Here is a 21450-nt window from a genome sequence, read left to right on the forward strand (position 1 = left end):
TTAACAAAGTCTTTCATGTTTTTCCTCTCAAGTCTTCCCTTTTGAATTTTTGGATGTCCCAAATTGTAAGAATTTTGGGCATCAGAAGGTGTAAATCAGCTTGATGCTAGCTTTGAATTTAATTTTCTTTTCCTGTCTGCTACTTTTCATTTCCCCCCCATCTGTTCTCATCTTCCAGGTATAGAAATGGTTTCCCTCCGTCCTAGTCTCATCTCATTGGTCACCCCATAGTCACATGGCTCTACCATCTCTACAAAAGAACCTGGGGTGTTTAGCTTCCAGGATTAAGGAGGAAAACATAAAATGCAGCTTCTCACCTAATGCTTTTAACCAAAACATCATACTCTTGTCCTAGATGTGGTGTAGTGGCCACATTTGTCAGTCTTTCTGTGTTTTATAATTTACCAAGAGAACTGTAGTTGTCATTGTTTATCTAAAGACATAAAAATGGAGGTTCTGTTTAATATCTGGTCTGGTCATAGATCTCAGGAGGCAGAGCAAATGTGAGTGACTCAGAGAACCCGGATTCATGTCCAGATTCTACCAATGTCTAGCTGTGTGACCCTAGTTTAGTTTCTCTGGACACCAGGGACACTGGTGGTTCTTGCCTTGTAGTCATAATGATTAAGTTAGCTAATACTCAGAAATGTGGCTAATTATGTATTAGTTACAGTTGTTATGTGCCAGCTTTATGATTGTTATTGACATTGGGCAGAGGGAAACAAGAACTAAGCCTTATCTGGATGTGCATTGCGTTTACCTGTGCTATGCCAGAGAGGAAACCCAAGTCTAAGAATTCAGTTAGAGTTTTCATTTATATCCCATTGTAGGTGTGAGATTTAGATGTTTTCCTGAACACATCTCCCTCAATCCAATTTCTTGACTCTGAAAAAAAAATGCATGTTTCATCAGGCCCTGACCCCTTCTTAGTTCCTGGAAATACCCTCCTAATTCCCAGAACACTCCATCATTATGTGCATAGATTTGACACAAATTCTTTTCATATGCCAAAGCCCCAATTCCTGAGTTTGATGCACTCAGTGGCTGAGTTGTCCTCTCCCTCCCTTGGAAGGAATTCTTTTGCTTCAGTAAGTCCGTTTCGGTTCAAGGCCTCTTTGTCTGTCCTTTAGTACTTCTTGTAATTAGGTCAGGAACTTCTGGGACAATAGAGTCAAGCCACATCATCATTATTTTTTATTAGTAGTACTAACAGCACACTTTAAAATTGTGTTGCTGCCAGTCCACATGACTATATAATTGAGCCTAGGCAGTGACTGGTTGCACAATTAATACTGATTCATTGCTCTCAAATAAGTCAAGAAGGAAAAGGCATGAGTTCCATGCTGGGAAGTCACAGCAATGAGTTCTTCACTAGTGGAGAGCTGTTCAGACAGAAGTGGTGCATTTGCAGTGAACTGAACATGCTGATCTGAGCACCTGAGCTGTGTTCCTGGGCCAAGTCAGAGGCTTGCATGTTGTGGTGGGTTTGAATGAGAATGTCCCCTACAGGCTCATGTATTTGAATGCTTGGTCAGCTGTTGGTGGAACTGTTTGGGGGAGGATTAGGAAGCATAGCCTTGTTGGAGGAAGTGTGTCACTAGGGGTGGCTTTTGTGGTTTAAAAAGCCCACATCATTCCCAGTTTGGTGGTTTGAATAGCTTATGGCCACCACAGATTCATGTGTTTGAATACTTGTCCGTAGGAAGGGGGACTTAGGAGGTGTGGCATGGTTAGAGGAAGTGTGTCACTGTAGAGGCGGGGTTTTGAGGTCTTAAGTGCTCAAGCCATGCTTAGTGTGGCACACACTTCCAGTCTCCTCCTTGCCGCTCCGGATCAAGACATAGAACTCAGCTCCTTCTCTGGCACCCTGTCTGCCTAGATGTTGCCATGCTTTCTACCATGGTAATAGTGGACTAAACCTCTGAAACTTTAAATCAGCGCCAAATTAAATCTTTTATAAGCATTTCCTTGGTTGTGGTGTCTCTTCACAGTAATAAAACCCTAACTAAGACACACCCTCTCTCTGTCTCATGCTTATGGATCAGATATCTGCTGTTAGCTACTGCTCTAGCGCTCTGGCTATTGACATGCTTCCTGCAATGATGGCCATGGTCTCTACTACCCTCTGGAACTATGAGCCCCCAAATGAATGCTTTCTCTTATAAATTGCCTCAGTCCTGGTGACTCTTCACAGCAATGGGAAAGTAACTAAGACAGACATGTTACAAAGTGAAAGCATGTTTAATTTCTGAGAAGAAAGTGACAGAATATGATATATTAGTATTTAGAAATGGCCACATGGTGCTAAAGGAAGAGTGAGGGACCTGGGACTGTTCAGGTCCTGATTCTATTTCTTCCTCCAAACACAAGCTGAGGCATAGAGCAGTTGAATCTGGAGAAAGGAGCCAAGTAGAAACTTGGGGGGAGCTGTGCTGTTTGAAGGAAGAGGATTTATTTCATTCTTAGAGGGAAACAAGCAATATGAGCAGGAGTGTGGGGAACCTGAGACGTGCTGTGATGCTGAGAGTCAACATGGAGGGGCCACATGGAGTCATGTGTTAAGGACCAGAGAAGGTCAGCCATGGAGCCGCTGTTCAGTTCGACGTCATTTGTATTATTGACAAGTAAACCTCTTTTCTATCCACAGCTGTTTCTAGAAAACTCTATAGCTAATTAAGAACCCCATACAGTAAGTTTAATTTTCTTATTTTCATTTTGAAATTGGAAGGACCAAGTTCTAAGTTTTGACCTATTTGATGAAGAAAATAAATAACACGTGAAATTAAGGACTAGAAGGTAGGAGTGAGCAAGAGGAGTACGTCATATTTGTCATTCAGTAGAGGATAGAGCCCTCCCAATGACCCTTATAGGTAAAGGTAGCCTATCTTATACCTGGGCTGTCTAAGTGACTTTGGCTAGTGATTGACTGATATGGGAAATAACTTCACATCTATTAATAAGTACTATTTATTAAATTCCTGATGTTTGTTAGCAATTTTGCTGGATGCAGAGAGACGGGGGTGGGCAGGACATACACAGCACACAGATGATCATGAAGAGCAGGGACATTTGTAGTACTGATATTCTGACTGGTCATTCTTGGCTTATTCCAGGTGTATTAGCATCAGTATTAATTCCTTTCACTTTCATGGCCAAGAAAGAGCCAGTTTGGAGATAAGCTATCTGATAATCATTCCAAAGAGCTGTGAAGATTAAATGAAAAAATTTCTGTGAAGAGTTCCCTGTGAATCATACATTTTTATCCAAATGAAAGAGATTAAAGGATTTGAGTTCTTTTATTGTGTTCTCTGGTAAAGATGGACATTAGAGTCTGAAAGTGCTGTCTACCTTAGGCCACATTGCTGCTCTGAGATCTGTTTGATTTATCATGCAAATAAGATTGCCGTAGGTGAATTTTTATTTGAAGGCAGAGTAGAGTGTGCTTCTCCATTTTCTAGATTCCACTCCTTTATGTTTTATTCAGGACCCTCATATGTATACTCAATTTTTTGTATTTTATCTTAAATTAATATTTTGAAATATATGGAGTCTTTCACATTTAACATGTTATAATTATGACATGTTTTGAACATGGAGGATATCTCAGAATCCTGAGGATTTAAAAAACCTGTTTTGGAATGGAAACGACTATGTGGTAAATGTGAACCATGAAGTAAAGCAGCGAGTCAGCCTCAGAGAGCACCCAGAGCGGCCTCCTCAGATGTCCTATGCATCACCTCCCTGCAAGAAAGGTGCCATGAGGTCAGCAAATGTGCACTGCAAAAAAATTGTGTACACATGTATACATGGCATATGCAGACGGATGTGACTCATTTCCAGTGGGTTGTTGTCATAGCCGCCTTCTTCTTCTTCCTTCCCTTTTTCCTTCCTCTCTCCTTCTTCCTTCTTTCTTCCTTCTTCCTTCTCTTCCTCTTCCTCTTCCATGTACTCTTTCTGCCAGACCACCATGTATTAAAGAGATGTTTCTAGGTACTGGGTTAGGGGCTTTTCTCTCCTTGTCAATTAAGATAGTCACCAGGACAACAAAATAGTTACCATTGTTATCATCTCAGTTTTATAGAGAGGAGGAGGCTGTGGCTCAATGAGATCAAACAATCTTCTAGTCAAGGAAAAGTGGTGCCTTGAGTGTGGCCACCAGTCTTGCTGTTGTAGTGTGTCACAGCCTTTGACCCTGTGGCCTCAGTGTAGTAAGTGTCTTATGGAGAGGGTGGTAGCAGGGCTAGCCGTGGGAGGAGTAAGTGAAGAACAATTGGGGTGCTTTGACCTTTATAGAATCATTGTTTTCCTAAGTAGTAGGCTTTGGTCTTAGGGTGGAAAATGGTAAATATGTAATTTTCTTCAAAATATTAGAAATGATTAAGGACAGACTATTAAGACTGAAAAGTGTAATACTGGTGATTAATATACATAATACGTAATTAGTGGTGTAATTATCTGCTATGAGCTTTGTGAATATGTTTGTATAAATGCTTGAATTCTGGTTAGTATTCATTTGATCCACTTCCTGGTTTTGTCTGCTGAACGAAACCTTATATTTTGGAACATAACATGCACTAGCATTGAATAAAGAATATAACCATAGTGCATTTATTCTAAGATACAGATTTTTGGATATTTGAATTTGAGGAAGTTTGATACCTTTTGACCCTTAGCACTTCTTTTAAGACAACTATGAAGATGTGCAGTTTTAAAAAGTATAGTACTGCCATTTCATGGATGGCTCAGCAGGTAACGGCACTTGCCACCAAGCATGGTGACCTGAGCTCAAACCTGGGACCGGCATGGTAAAAGGAGAGAACTGACTTCTGGAAGCTGTCTTCTGACCTTCACATGTGCCCCACTCCCCACATAAATGTAATAGCTTTGGCTATGGATAAGCTGCTCCTCTCCTATTTCGCGGTTCCAGAATTTCTTTGACTGTCTTGTCACAGCAACAAATTCAAAGACGGGCACTTATCAAAATCAAGCAAGTTGCCATTCTCCTTGGAACCTCTCTGTTTTAATTACTAAGAAAGTTGGATATTTTTGATTGGCATTTTCTCAGCCATCACTGATGTTGGTTTCTTGCCTGACACAGTATCAACTAGTCCTCCAGGGGTGGATGGTGGACCTTGATGGTGTTAATTGAGCCCCAACTCTCCTTTTGTTTGAATTGTGCTCTCCCTTAGACTCTGCAAATCCGTCCATCTATTTCCACTTTAGCTAGTATAAATTGTGTGTGTGTGTGTGTGTGTGTGTGTGTGTGTGTGTGTGTGTGTTTACTTAGATGATTACTAGTTATATCAACAGTTCACTGTTACAATTAAATAAAGCAAGTCTCACTTATACTTATGATACTTTTATATTAGGTAAATATGTGAACATTCTCTGTTCTCTTATTAAAATGCCCCCTTTTTATCTGGCCTGTGAAACTTTGCAGTGCAGCTGGACCTGCCGTATCTGCGGTTTCTCCCTGTGTGAGTGATGGTGAGGGAAGAGTGGTTGTCCTCAGAGGACACACAACCTGTGGCTCAGCCCAACACTCTCAATATGAAAGAATGCGATGCCACTTATTGTCTAAAGTACCTATGTCCCCATTTGAAGTCATCCTAGGCTTCCTGGCTCTCTGGACAATTCCTTTGTCCCCCTTCTTTCTTCACTGCACTCATTTGAAAATGTTTTATAGAAAGACATCTGTCTAAGGTGTGGAGATATTGACCTTTGTTGTTCACTTTATTGCTTACTATGCACTGCTTATGTGTGTAGCAGAGGACTGAAAGCCACTAATACAATTTCAAATACAAGACAACTAAATTAAATAGCGCAAACACAAGGCAAGCAAAGCCCTACCTCCCTCATGGCCACCTGGTTTCCCATCTGCCTTTCCTTTTTACCCTAGTGGATTTGTGGAGCAATGGTTTGCTTCCTGGCTCTCCTCCAATCTAACTACTGGTTTTCTCAGCAATGTCTTAGAATAAAAATTGAACTTTACAAATAACCCCTGTGCATTACATAATTGAAGATTCAATATAATTGTGAAAATTAAGTGTTAAGCCAGTTACTTGCCTTGGCTAAACACATATGAGGAATATAATAAACTTAAGAATTTAAAGTGGATGTAATTATGTATATATGCTTGATCATCAAAGAAGTCAGCCAAAAATATGCTTGATTCCCTTTCCAAATCAAGTAGGTCAGTGTCGAAGAGCATTTAGAAGTCTTTGCAAAATAGAGTTGACACACTATAATCTTTTAATGGCACAAATTCCCGTTAGCATAACTGCTGCATAAATAATATTCATTATAGTGATTAGAAACGTTACTTTCTTAGAGCAATCAAAATTTCCTTTCATCTCCTTTATAGCAGTACTTTTTAAGCTGCCGGTTTATGACCCATGAAATCAATTTAGTAGGGTACAATCAGTATCCGGGAAAATAGATTAAAAGAGAAAATATTCAATTTCATTGCATATTGTCCATTTAAATATTATCCCAGGTAGCTTAATTTTAATTTTTCCAAGTGCAATATGCATAACTACTTGATTATGACATAAATTGTATTTCATTTTGTAAAATATCATGCTTAAAAAATTTGGAAAACAGGTATTCTACAGCATGATAAATGAATTCTAGGGCTGACCTAAGGTGATGCATAATTTCTAGTCTCATAAATTGCTAAAGACAAGTGTTTTCATCGGACAGTGAAGGTCACTATGTTTTTTACTGATATTTGGAAACCTCCCTATTTGCTATGAATTTTGTTCCTGAGCATTTGTTATTGTCAGTGGGAGGGGGATATGTGTATATGAGTTCTCAGGTCTGGGCTGCACCTTTGCTAGCTAGCTTCTCTTGAGGACATGCTGACTGGCTCCGTGCCTTCATTTCCTTACTTATAAGCGAGTCTCATGGTGACCTGGTGCCTAACTATTGTGCAGAATCAGTGAATGAATGCACTATAAAAGCTCTTGGCAGTGTCAGGCACATAGTGAGACTTCAATATACTTTGCTTGTTGATATGATTACTTTCCTTGTTATCATTATATGAAAACAGGAAATATTAGAATTCCTTGTATCAGTTTTTTTTTAACCTTTGTCTCTGATAAAGGCAACAAACATAAAGCTCAGAATGTGCCTGGCCCCCAAGGCCCTTTCTTCTCCTTCCCTGTGCTTATATTTATAGTAGAAATGAAATGTCTTACAGCAGCGTTCCACCTGGGATACACCATGAGCTATGAGGGTTCTCCTGATATGTGACCAGGAGTCTAGTGACTGCGTATAGACACTTAAGGGGTGCGCAGGGAAGAGTGTCAGTCATATTTGTCTAAGGGTCTCATGTGGTATGAGGAGAAGTCAGATTTACCGGACCTAAGTCAAGGCTTAATAGTAGCAAGGCAACAAAGTGTTGCATGGTTCAGCAGGTTGCTCCACCCCCTTGTATCTTTTCTTACTCTGCTGGCAAAGGGAGATTAAATTAGTTCTGGCATCATGTAGCTGTCACCATGATTAATGTTTACTGTAGTCATAAAGAGCTTGGCACAGTCACCGACACGTAATAAGTCTTCAAGAAATCAGCAATAGTGGAAGAAGAGTAATACACTGGAAACAAGGAATGGGGTAACTGTGAACGGTGTATGTGAACGAAGGCATACGGAATCCATCACTGCATCACTGGGTAATCCGTTCATTTCTTTATCCAGCAAAAACTGAATGTTATGTGTTTGGATTAAGTGCACCACTGAGAATGTGGATGACTAAGACAGCTTTTCCTCTCTCAATGAGTTCACACTCTATGCAGGCCATGGGCAGGCATGACAAGCCAGGCGACCAGGGCTGCTGCAGATAGATGAATTATGGGGCTAGGTGAGAACCGTACTCTAAACCAGTTACTCTTTGTTTTATACTTCTAGTCTGAAGTTTAGAATGGAAGACACTTTAACTTTCTTCTGTTTATTTTAAATTTTTTTTTTTTGAGACATGGTTTCTCTGTGTAGCCTTGGCTGTCCTGGACTCGCTTTGTAGACCAGCCTGGTCTTGAGCTCACAGCAATCCACCTGCCTCTGCCTCCTGGGTGCTGGGATTAAAGGTGTGTGCCACCACACCTGGCTTATTTTAATTTTAAAAATAATTTGTTGAGGTCTTTAATCCACTTGGACTTGAGTTTTGTGCATCGTGACAAATATGGGTCCAATTGCATTTTTCTACATGTAGACATCCAGTTAGACCAGCACCATTTGTTGGAGACGCTATCCTTTTTCCATTGAATAGATTTGGCTTCTTTGTCAAAAATCAAGTGACCATATGTGTGTGGATTCATTTCTGGGTCTTCAATTCGATTTGATTGATCAACCCACGTATTGCTGTGCCAGTACCATGCTGTTTTAATAACTGTTGCTCTGTAGTACAGCTTGAGATCAGGTATGGAAATTCCTCCAGAGGATCTTTTATTGTATAGGATCATTTTTGCTATTCTGAGTTTTTTGTTTTTCCATATGAAGTTGAGAATTGATCTTGGAGGCCTGGTGGCACTCAAAGAAAGAATAAGCAGGATACCAAGATGAGACTTGATAGCCTATGACCATATAGTGGGGGAGGAGGTCACCCTTGGTCTTAGACCTGGGGGAGGGGAATAAGGTGAAAGTGGGAGGGAGGGAGGAATGGGAGGATACAAGTGATGGGATAACAATTGAGTTGAAATCTGAATAAATTAATAAAATTAAATTTAATTAAAAATAGTCTGTCAATTGTAGTTTGCATATTGAGGTATACTTGTGAGGAGGTTTAATAAATGGAACCTGGAGGAAATTGGTCTTTACTTAGATATGGCTCCACAGATGAGGGCAGGTAGTGAAACAACTTTGAAGGTCTGTGGCTAGAGAGTAGGACTAATATTTACCTTAGCAGTTACACTCTAATACCCACATATTACTGTGTTTACTACAGTAAACAGGGACCTTAGAGTTCAGTCTAATGCTCAGTTATAACAAGTTTTTCTTTCTTTCTGCTTTCCCCTCAGTGATATTTGATGTTTAGTTTTTATGTACACACACACACACACACACACACACACACACACACACACACACAAAGCTACATCTACACCTACACCCCGCAGGTGGCTTTGAAAGTAAAGTAATAATAGTTATTAAATAACTTCAGATAACTTAGTATTTTACATATTACAGTAACATTTTTCATCTACAGTTTTATGATTCAATGGACACAAGTTATATTCTATTCAAAACTTATAAAACTGAATCACAAGCAACATGTCTGCACTGGAAAGCTTCAAGAGTGGCAATAGTATCTCACATGGATAGGTCATTGGCTGTCAGTAATTAGATGTGACACAAAATCATTTGGGGTTATATCCATTAATAGGGGACATACGGTGCCTGTTAATCTGTTAAAATTACTGTTGTATTATGTGGACCGAGAATGTCTTACCTTTGAGTAATGCTGTCAGGATAGCTAAATCAATGTCCTGGTGGCCTTCTGATCCCATTCGAAAAACTGTGATCTGCAATTTGAGAAAAGGAGACTGTTAACAATACATTTTTCCTCCAGAGAGAAATCAAATCAATGAGACTACTTCTGAGCAGTGACCATTTTACTATCTCTGAAGTAGGTTCTTAACCACAGGGCAAGCACACGTAAAGATCAGAGGACCAGACCCTACAATTCATTAAGAGAGAGATGTGTCAATAGTCCCCAAGTGGGGGACCATCTTAGATAATGGTATTGATTGTGGTTATCAAGCAAGACTTACAGGATTCACAAAATATATAAGTTGTAACACAGACCATGAGTGAGAAACTATGCTTAAAGATGGCTGGCCACTAAGTTCCTAGAAAATGGTCCACTGCATAAGCACACATGCACACTATAGCTATTTCTACAATCACTCTTAGCAAGCAATAGACATCTGTGCTGGCTGGTTGTTGTCAACGTGACACAGCCTAGGCATATCTGCGAAGAAGGACTCTTCACTGAGAAAATGTCTCATAAGATTGTCCTGTGGGCAAATCTGAAGGGCATTTTCCTGATTAAGGATTTGATGTGGAAGAGTCCAACCCACTGTGGTCAGACACTCCCCCCCGCCAGCAGGTAGTCCTGGAGTGTGTAATAAAGGAAGCTCCTGAACTGGAGAGATGGCTCTGTGGTTAAAAGTACTCGCTGCCTTTCCAGAGGGGATCCAGTTTCAGTTCCCAGCACATGGCAGTTCATAAATGTCTGTAACTCTAGTTCTGGGGAATCTGACTGGCCTCTGTAGGCACCAAGCATGCATGTGGTGCACAGAAATGCATGCATGCAGAACACCCATACTTACAGACCATAATAATAATAAATTAAAAAGAAAAAGAGACTAGGCTGAGCCAGCCAGGAGGAGCCAGGCAGCCAGCATTCCTCTGTGGTTTTTGCTTCAGTTCCCACCTCCACTTTCCTGCCTTGCGTTCCTGCCTTTTCTGTACTCAGTGATGGGGTGTGCTCTTGGGGTTGGAACCTGAAACAAACCCCTTCCTCCTCAAGTTGCTTTGGCCATGGTATTTTATAATAGCAACAAACACCTTAACTAAGGTATCATTCAGGGTTTTGGCATTGGGATGCACCTCACTGTTCAGCCCGCTCAATGACTTTGAATATCCTCTAGAATAATTTAGCAGTATGTCCAGATGGTAAGAAATGGATATAGGAGAGACACACAGTCTCTGGGGAAGAATAACAGGAAGGAGCGAGAAGAGACATCAGCAAGGAAGCAATTCTTCCCTGAGACTTGACAGTTGACAAGAGAGAGAGCTGGGAGAGTCATTCCAGAAGAGATGCTTTTGCTAACAATTGATAGTGCGACCATGAATTGGCAAGTGGGAATAGACTCCACATTTATGGCACTAAAGAATTCCCTTCATAACTTTAAAATTTGCTGACATTAAAAGAAAGCCTCAAGAATTGTTATTTATATGCACTCACTATGGCCACCGAAGGCTCATGTTTATGTTTCTGGGAGGAATCTTTTATGGGCAGACAGGAAACTCTGACATCCATATTGATCAGCAGCACAGTATTTGTTCTATTGTGTGTTCTGAGAACTGAATCTCCTCAGATGCCTTGCCTTTTCACTCTGTAGAACGCTGGCTGCAGAGAGAACATTTCCCCATTTGAAAGACAGACAAGCAGCATCAGCACGTGGCATGGGCAGCGTATTAGAGGTAGAAATCAACTGGAAAAGGAAGAAAGGGCAGAAGGACACATGCCCCAGGAAAGAGCAAGGCTCATTAGTGAATAACTCAGGAAAGGGTACCTCATCCATACTCCAACTGGTTGTTGGAAACAACAGCGATTTGTGGTTAAATATCATTGGATTCTGGCAGGGATGAGCTGGAAGATGGTTTTGGAGCAAAAATTTGCATGAAAAAACTTAGTGGAGGATTTTTATAACAGAGAAAACAATCTATTTTGAGGAAGCTTCTTGCCATCTTCATAAGGAGTCAGTGAAGAATCTTATAATGGGAAAGTACGAACTTTGCTGAAGAACAGCAAAGCTTGCTATCTGGTGCACATCCTTAGTTAACCCATCAGAAAGTATAACACAGACACAAGCCAGGGATCACTAGGTGAAATCACAGCTAGTTGTATTGTCAGTAGAAACTCCAAAAGTGTTTTTGTGGCTTTGATAGATTGAGTCTATGATCCAAATCTTAATAATCACACAAAATTGTCATAGAATGACTTAGCAAACCACAGAACTTAAACAGTATTACTTTAGCATTGGGAACAGTGAGTAAATTATGGAACAGAATATGACCTGGAGTCATTCCTGCACAGATGCAAGCCTTCGGAGCCATGCAAAAGTGGCATTGAAAGTCAATGTGAGGAAGGCACTTATTTTTTTGTCTTCTATCACTCCACTCCCTTTTCTGTTTTCTTGGCATTCTTTCTTTCCCTTTCTTTCTCTCTTCTCTTTTCCTTAATAAAAGTGTCTTGTGAGTCGAACATGGTGGCACATGCCTGTCATCTCAGCACTTAGGGAGGCAGAGCGAGGTGGATTGCTGTGAATTTGAGGCTAGCCTGGTCTATAAAGTGAGTCCAGGACAGCCAAGACTACACAGAGAAACCCTGTCTTGAAAAGCCAATAAATAAATAAATAAAGAAAGAAAGAAAAATAAATAAAAATAAAAATAAAAAGGGCTCAATATGTGAAAGTATGTAAGAATTTATATAAAATACAGAAGAATATCATAGTAGGCAGAGATTTTTACCTATGTAGTAGAATTCTTAGATCTATTCCCAAATATGATATAAACGTACAGATTATATACATATATGCATACATGCATTTTGTGTTACATATACTATAAAGATATGGTTTTTTTTTTAACTTTTACTGAATGTCTATGATTTACACATCTTGCACCAAAATCTCTCTCCTCCCCCCAGTAAAATAAAACAAACAGACAAACAACAAAAAAAAATCTTGTCACGGAAGCTATAGTGTAGTGTATCATGTATTATAGCCTTTTGTCTACATATGTTTACTTTCAAATTTTCATTGCTAGGAGTCATGGGTCTGGTTTGAGGCCTACACTACAGTTAACTGGATCCTTACTGGGACTGCTGTCACATATCCTGTTGTTGCCATTTATCAAGGAGATTCTTAATCTTGGAATCTGCAGGTCCGGCCCCTTCATGTGTTCTAGCAGGTCATACATGGGGTAGATGTTGGGGTCCAGTCGACTCAGAGCCCTGGATCAGGGTCTGTTCCCTTGTCCTGAGTGCAGGGCCTGTTCTCCCACTCCCGAGTCATCATGACAGGGCTGGCTCTCCCGCTTCCATGTCCTTGGGGCAGGGATAGCTCTCCTGCTCCTATGTCCTCAGGGCAGGGCCGGCTCACCCGCTCCTGGATAGCTGTTTTTTTTTTTTTTAAATATATTTTTGAGATTGTATTCTAGTGATAACAGTTCTCCCTTCCCTTTCTTCCTTCCAAACCCTCCTGGATACCTTTACCTGTTCTCCCTCAAACTCCTGGCCTCTTTTTTCACTAATTGTTATTGCATATATGTGAATGTGTATGCATATACATTCCTAAATATCATCTCCTATCAAAAGCTACGCCCATAAAGTATCTTACCAACATGACTGCCCAGACATGATCTAAAAATAGTTATCTTAAAGCTACTGATCCTACTGTTATATGCTTGGATCAGGCAATCCTGCTTGACTTTTGCTCCTGGGGTCTACAAAAAAATATGCCTTCAATATGAAACATAGTACATCAGTTGTTGTTGTTTTTGTCTGAATGTGCTACATAATAACCCTCCTTCATGCTCCTCATCCATGATATAGTAGATTGTCTTCCCTAAATTCCTATGTTGAAACCTAAGGCCAATGTGGTGGTTTATAGGATGTGAGGCAATTCGAGGGTGGGGTGTTAGGTCTTGATTAATGATTGCTATAAATTATTATCATTATAAGGAGCCCATAAAGAACTGCCTCCTTCCTTCTACTGTATGAAGACACAGCCAGAAGGTGTCACTTAGAAGCCAGGAAGCGGCCTCTACATCTTTGGCACCTTGATTTTGGACTTCCTAGCACCCAGAACTGTAGGAAGTAAATTTCCATTGTGTATAAGACACCTAAGCAGCGTGGGTGAACTATGGCAGCCCTCCTTCCAATTAGAAAAAGTCCTGTTTGGTGGGTGAGGAGAGCTTTTTCCATGTGTCAGGAATACTGATATATAGTTTTACATACATTATCTTCAGCCCCTCATTTTATGTAATAAAATAAATGTGTGCATATACATAAAGATGAATATGTAAAATATACAAGCAACAAATCACTGCCATGAATATCTGGATTAGATGGAGACATAAATAAAGCTCAGTTATCCATGCCAAGAACTCCTAAGTAGATAGTTAAAATTGACCATAGAGGCATTTAATAAATCAGAAGGTAGCTTTGCTCAAAACAAATGATGAGAGCACATTCCATTGTTGGTGGGATAGAGCCGACCATGAACTTGGAACTAGGGATATTTGACTCTCATAAGCCTCACACGGAGAGGGGACATCTGGCATATGAACTTTCCTTTGGTCATGAGAGTGTTCAATCTCTGGGTGACTTTGGGTATAGCACATTCCAGGATAGAGTGAAGCACTGCAAGAGTGCTTAACAATAATGGAGATATTTAATTTCTACAGAGAAAAAGCTTTGTCACCCAAAAGGTTATCTGGATCCCCACAGTGAGTTACTGTCGCACTCCACAGTTTGACGTACCCATCTCTTCTATCTGTAAGGTGGAATAACAGTGCTCGACTTTTTTCACTTATATAGGAAATAAACCGCGTAGGACTTTCTAGCAAATAATTCTAAGCTTTGTCACTGGGGTGGAGAGAATACACAGGATCATCGATTGTTAAATTACCAGTTGCCTCAGACATCCTCTGCTTGGCGAATCAGAGACAAAGTATGGTAACTTGGTTCAGGTCACGCAAAAGTTTTAAGGAGAACTCTGACTGAAGGCCAGTAGCACTCACCCGCCTGTCTAAACAGGAAGAAGAAACGAAGGGAGGGAAGGACATGCTATGACTTCCTGCCTCTTTTGTACCAGCTTGTATCTGGAGGTCAGAGCCTGGGTAGACTGAGGCAGAGGATGTGAACTGGAAGGCCTTCTGTTTTGGTTGGAGTTTGAGATGTTCTTCCACAGGTTTATGGGTTGAAAGCTTGGTTCTCGGTCATTATTTGTGGTGTGTTGGGAACATTAATTTATGGGGTCTTGTTAGAAGAAGTAGATCACTGGTACATGTATTTTAGGCTCTGTCTTCCTCCATGGTCCCTCTCTCTGCTTCCTGGCTGCCCTGAGGCGACCAGCCTCTTCCATTGCAACACCACCATGATGTTCTCCCGTATCTTTGGCTCATGGCAGTGGAGCCAGCTGACCATGGACTGAACCAATTAGAGAAAGTAAATCTCTGCCTTAAATTTATCACCACAATAAAAGACTAACACACCTCCGTAGGCATTGGAAATCAAAAATAAGAAAAAATGGTAAAACAAGACAAAGGTATGTGGTGTGTGAGTTAGGGTCACAGCTGGATCTATGGGAGGGGCTTCCAGAAGGAGGTGTGTGCCAAGTTAGATTTTCATGTAGCTCTCCTTCTGAAGAGCCTTCTGGCTTTTGTCCCTAGCAGTTACTGATGATACCATAGATGCCAGGTGGGAGAGAAGAAGTGGCCGTACCATGCTCTGAACTCAAGAAGGGATGCTGGATCAGAAGAAAATTTGCATCCTGTTGGAGAAGAAACCTGAGCGCAGAAGTGGTAACTTGGCTAATTGTTTAAGATAACTCTTTCCTCCAGGGCTGAAATGGCCTGAAAGATATAATCACACTTCATTTAACTGACAACAAGCTGGAGGAACTCAGGGTAACACTCGAGCTCATTATTTAAAAGAATGAAAAAACTCAACATCAAATGGGATTCTCTGCACATCTGACCTTCTCATCTTTCCAATGCCGAAACCTCACTGCATAATTAGAGATCATCTTTCAGATGGAAATTGCCCTGATGCAGTAGACTGGCATGTTAAATTTACCCTAAAATGTAAGATTATCAGGCTTTTTATAGCAACAGATGTGGATATGGGGTTGAGGGAGACACAGACAAGTGGGGAGTGTCTAAGGGGCTTGTTGGGGAGGCTTGTAGAGGTACTTGATGTTGTCATTAAGGAGCTTGAGATGTGTTGGCATGCAAGGACTTTGTGTGTGTGTGTGGGCGTTGAAAAGTTGAAGTGTGGGCATGGCTGCCTTCATATCCACGTCCCATCCTGGTACACTGGTATTTAGAAAACACGAGGACCTGGGACTGACAGTGAGAGCAAGGGCGCCTGCAGAGGAGGCCAAAGGAGCACCAAGGGGAGCTGGAGACTCCAAAAATGTGCTGTCCATTATAATTCCCCTAGGCAAACATGAGATATTATATTGTTATCACTATTCTAACACTTTTAAAATTTGAAATGAAAACCTGTGAAAATTAAACTCATACAGCCATCCTCTCCTGTTTTCAGTGTTGACAACTATCCTACCCTGTCCTATCCTATCCTATACTATCCTATTCTATTCTATTCTACCCTGCCTTGCCCTGCCCTGCCCTGCCCTGCCCTACCCTACCCTGCCCTACCCTACCCTACCCTACCCTACCCTACCCTACCCTACACTACACTACACTACACTATACTATACTATACTATACTATACTGTCTCTTCCTTTGCTTTTCCACTTGGCAGTTAATTCTGCAGAACAGTGCTCTAGCCGCTGATGTGGGCATCATGATTTGTTACTGACCTGATGTTTCATTGTACGCATGCACTGTGGCATACCCAGCCAATATCCCAGGGCATGTTTCCCTCTATGTCATTATAAACATTGGTCCAGTGGGGATCCTCATATGCACATGGTGCATCTGTGGCATAAAGCTTGCAGAGTGAAAATTCTTGGGCCAGCTACTCTAAGGGAAAGTTCCCTCGTTTGCTGTCCTGATTTTGTGCCCAGCACCCTCACACTTTCCTTTGCATATTTTGGTTCCGATTATATCTGGAAAAAAAAAAACCCCACCACTATACCGTATGTACTTTTTCCTGCAATGATCTTTGAAACTCTAGCTTCTTACTTTTAACATTTCATAAATTATTGAAAATATTCTTGTACTCCTTTCTCTCTACCTACACACTGAGCAGTAAAAGAAAGAAAATTTAAACCATGTATGTATTTTTGTCTCTTTTTGTCATTTGAGGGGCAGAAAAGTAGATAGACATGCATCTCATTTTATCAAGTTTAAGCATAAAGGTAATAAAAATTTAAACTAAATAGAATGTTAACCTGATTATTTTATAGGTTAATTTATAGATAATTGGGCAAAGGCTTTTTTACTTACTATAACATTGACATTTCAACATGAACACTAGCACTAACTCTAGTATGTGTGTGACATGGCTGGCTACATTTTTAGATTATGGACATAGTGAGATGAACCCAGTCTACCAGATACAAAAGAATAAATGTGAAAACTATTTCATTAAAAATTTTTTCCTCCAAATTCAGCCTTTTAAACAGACAAATGACCGAAGCTTAGATAAAATTATGGCTTTCACGTGGAAGAGAAGCAGAGTTTTAATTTTTACACTTTTCCCTTATTTCTATTCCTCCAATCTGGCTGCCAACCAGCTTCACAGCTTGTCTTAGTTTTTATTTTGTGCCCCCTTAAAAATCAGAAATTTGGTCACTGAGTTTGTCACACCCAAGCCCCGCATGATACTGATTCACGGGGCTGCTTTACTGAGCATCTCTGCCTGGTGCTGCTGCATGCAGAGGATGTGGTCGTGAAGCAAACGGGTAAGATCCATGCCTTCCCTGGGCTGGCCTCCTGGTAAGGGGAAATGAGATCACAGGTGCGGTATGTGATGCCATGTTGTGAAATGCTCTGTCCAACATTGCTTCTGCCTCCTGTCACCTCCCTTCTCTCTTGTCCCTGCCATCGCAGTCTTGGTTTAGCCTGTAGCATCTTTAATTTTGTGTTAAGTCCCCCCACTCCCTCCCCAGCCCCACAGACCTTCCTGATTCTGATCCTTTTCCTCATCTCCTGTTTCTTTCCCATGAGGCTAGTCATGCAATCTTCTGTATTAATATTTTTAGTGTTTTCCTTCCCTATATAAGACAGAAATTCAAGCAGGGCATTCAAGGACCCCTGGCATTGTGCCTCCAGCTTGTTCTTTAATCTCATCTCTTGCTGACTTCACACTTGCTGTCATGCCTTTTGTTGGCATCTCCATCATCACAGCCGTGACCCATTCCTACCTACCAGATGTCCCACTTGTGTGGGGCAACCTGGTCTGTGTTTAGACCTGATATTTTCGGTTTCTTGGCTTTTGTCTGTTCAGTTCCTTTTTAGTGGAATCCCTTTCCTTTCCTTAGTGAACTAACTATAGGTCCTCTGCCCACATGAACCACTTTAAGAAGGTTTTCTATAGACCTAGGAGAGACCCTCACATTTTCTTTAGATTCCTATTATTCTGTAAGGGTTTCTGGGACCCCACTTTCTACCTTTCATTACACACACACACACACACACACACACACACACACACACACACACACACTTTTCTTTGTATAAAGAAGAGTGCTCAGTCCTGATGTGACCTGTTGTGCTGGTGTGGGTTGGTAGTGGTGGCGACTCCCTTTATCTGAGGAGTAGTGGAGGAGGAATAGGGGAAAGAGTGATGGAGGGGGCTACAATTGGGATGTAAAGTGAATAAATTTATAAATAAAAATAAATTAATTAAAAGAGAGGAGATTCACTTCCGGGAAGGAGTCCCAGTCCTTGCTCAGTAAACATTTGTTGAGTGGATGAACTATCACCAGCTGGTTGTGCTTATAAGACTGGTTTAAGAAAAAGAAAGATTTTTAAAAAAGAAATAGGGTATGCCTCACAAGTTAAGAACTAATTTTAGCACAAGAGTCTACTGGATGCTGTGCTGTTGTTGAGAGACTGAACAGGCATTACGTGAAGGAAGGTGAATGTTACTTACCAGCATTGTTTACAGAGACCTGGTGTAAATAAGATAATTTGAAAGCTACATCAGCACAGAATACCAATATATATTCACCAAGAGGCCCAAATATTTGGTTCCATGTATATTAAACTACACGCAATACAGAAAAGGACTCAGAGCAACAAAGAACAGCCTAGAAATGTAGCAGAAACAAAAAATGACTTAGGGGGAGACCTGATTCATTTTTTTTTCCTGAGAATTAAATGAGTATTTTTTTCTCACTATGAAAATAACAAGAGAGAGAGTATGCTGTTGAATTAATCATGGTCTCTGCTTTTAAAACCTTGTAGGTCTTGGGTCAAAGAGGAAGAAGGTAGTATGTAAAAATACACTGAGAATTAACTGACCCGCTTTCAAAGTACTCTTTATCAGCTTAATTCGTGACATATTTATGTCACAGTGGGCATCGAATCTGTGAAAACAGACACAGATATTGAGCAGAGCTTTGAAAATAAAAATAACCGTGATATTACACTGAAAACCAGGCATGCGCTGCAAGGACACTTCGGCTCAATCGATCAGAAATAGAAAGGAGCGCCCCACAGCCATACCCTGCTGCTAGCTGTTGCAGAGATGACATTTGAGAGTGACAAATGGTTTGTACTGTGCCTGAGAAGTTTGCAGAAATGCTATAACTACAAATAGATGATCAGCAAAAGAAATCCTTGCAATTTCTTAAAAGTCCATCAATAATATGTTAACCATTAGATTCAATGACACCAAAAGGTGGCATTAGGGTTTCCACAGAAGAAACATTTCTACCGAGAGGTGGCAGCTCCTGCCAGACCCCAATACTCAGGAAGCTGAGGTGGGTGAGCTGCCATGAGTGCCAGGCCAACCTGAACTACAGAATAAAACATTGTCTCAAAAACAAAACAAAACAAACAAACAAACAAACAAAAACAAACATCCTACCCCATCTCCCCATATGAAAAATACACATTTCTGAAATGTTCCCTGGGCAAATTCGTAATAAAATCTGCAGAGGCTTCAGGAGACAGGAAGAGTTAGACTTGGGAATTCAATTATCACAATGCTGGATCTTTTATTTCATTTGTTTATTTATTTATTTATTTATTTGAGACAAGGGTTTCTCTGAGTATCCTGGCAGTCCAGGAACTTCTTCTGTAGACCAGACTAGCTTCAGACTCACAGAGATCTGTCTGTCTCTGCCTCCCAAGTGCTGGGATTAAAGAGACTTGATACCCTATGAACATATACAGGGGGAGGTAATCCTCCTCAGGAACAGTCATAGGGGAGGGGAATAAGGGGAAAATGGGAGGGAGGGAAGAATGGGAGGATACAAGGGATGGGATAACCATTGAGATGTAACAAGAATAAATTAATAAAGGAGGAGAAAAAAATAAAGGTATGAGCCACCCCCAGCCTGGTTTGTTTTTTAATTTTTAGGTTTTTTTTAAAACAGGGTTGGAGATCAAATCGAGGGCCTTGCACATAGTAAGCAAGTGTTCTCCCACTGAGGTCCATTCCCAGCTTCAGTGCCTCCTCAAGTCCATCAGGTTATCATGACATTTCCCCTGCGACTCACTAGTATTTCAAATAACTTGAAACAACGGAATGATTACTATAAAATTCAAAATGCACGATTATTAGGATATGAATGATAAAGACCATTGTCAGGGTAGCAGGAATCCTGATTGGCCATCAAAGGTGTTTACACACACAATGGCTTTAGTTTTCTTTCTGGCGTTATCAGAGTGACTTGGTACAGGGTAAAGAAGGAAGGATGCGCAGTGAAGAACAGGATACAGGGAACCTGAGACTTTGTGTTCACTTCCTAGACGCCAGAAAGATAAACTTCTTGATAAAAATTGTTAAAGTTGTCACTTTGTCAAAGTTACTGACTCTAGTAAGGGGAATACATATTACTATGCAAGAGGGAAGGAAGTCAGAGGAAATTCAAATGTAATTCCAGATGAAAAAGCCAAAACAAAACAGTGTTGGAGACAGAAACACATTTAAAAGTAGAATATTAATATCAGATTCAAATATTTTTCCATATGAACTGTAGTTATCCCTAAGTATCCGCAGGGGCTGACCCTAGCTCTTTGCATGGGCGTTACACACAGAGGATGCGCAGGTCCCCTCGATTCAACAGAGCCGTGGCATTTAGAGTACACAACCTCGCACACAGGTTATGCCAACTCTGTACGAACATCTACTGCAATGCAAATGCTTGCACGTAGCCATTTGGTTGTATTGTTCAGTGAATTATGGTGAGAACTTAAGTCCGTTCATGCCCAGCACAGTCCTTTTCAAATTGTTTTGGTCTGTGGATGTAGGACCTGTGGCTATTGGAAGGCTATTGTGATAATTCTCCATGGAATATTTGTGAAAGAGTCTCATATTTTGTGCTGAACAAGTCGAATAAAAAGTGCTGTGGAGACAGAAATCGGGTGACACTGGAATAATTCCAGCATGCCCTATAAGACTTTTGTGAGTACATTTGCATATTATATAAAGGACTGCTTGCCTTTGAAAAGGGGTGTGTTGTTACACAGTGGTCTTCTTAGTTTATTTTCAACCCTTTGACTTTTAGTGTATAATTTGGCTTAGGCTGTCTTTAGTGAAGGGTTGTCTTATAGAATGCGCCAGATCTACATCATTGTTCAGCTCTGTGCTACCCCTAGGGACCTGTGGACGAGCAACTTGCCAGTTGATGAAGGGAGCTGGATAAACGAGCGTATACTTTATGCTCTAATCCTAGGCCCCCCCTTTTAATTTTTATCCTGCCATAATTTCAAAACACTAGAGGTTTTCCCTCCAAGAAATGCAGTTCAGAGGCCAGTGGCTCCCTGGTGCCGCCAACACAGTGTAGCTTTCTTCTTATA

The 21450-nt window shown here is 40.8% G+C and overlaps 1 protein-coding gene across 19 annotated transcripts in view; it reads right to left on the reverse strand.

Annotated features, from left to right (window-relative positions):
• TRPM3 (transient receptor potential cation channel subfamily M member 3) overlaps positions 1-21450 on the reverse strand; it is an 809383-nt gene that overhangs the window by 113580 nt on the left and 674353 nt on the right. For all 19 annotated transcript variants that reach the window (XR_014773156.1, XM_084750067.1, XM_084750062.1 and 16 more), the window contains one exon: positions 9445-9517. Coding sequence is in view for 18 of the 19 variants with exons in the window: in XM_084750067.1 (XP_084606193.1) it covers positions 9445-9517 (73 nt within the window). In the remaining variant the exon portion in view is untranslated. The remainder of the gene's footprint in view (positions 1-9444; positions 9518-21450) is intronic.

The sequence above is a fragment of the Acomys minous genome (assembly GCF_964271855.1).
Source record: "Acomys minous genome assembly, chromosome: 2".
Taxonomy (NCBI): domain Eukaryota; kingdom Metazoa; phylum Chordata; class Mammalia; order Rodentia; family Muridae; genus Acomys; species Acomys minous.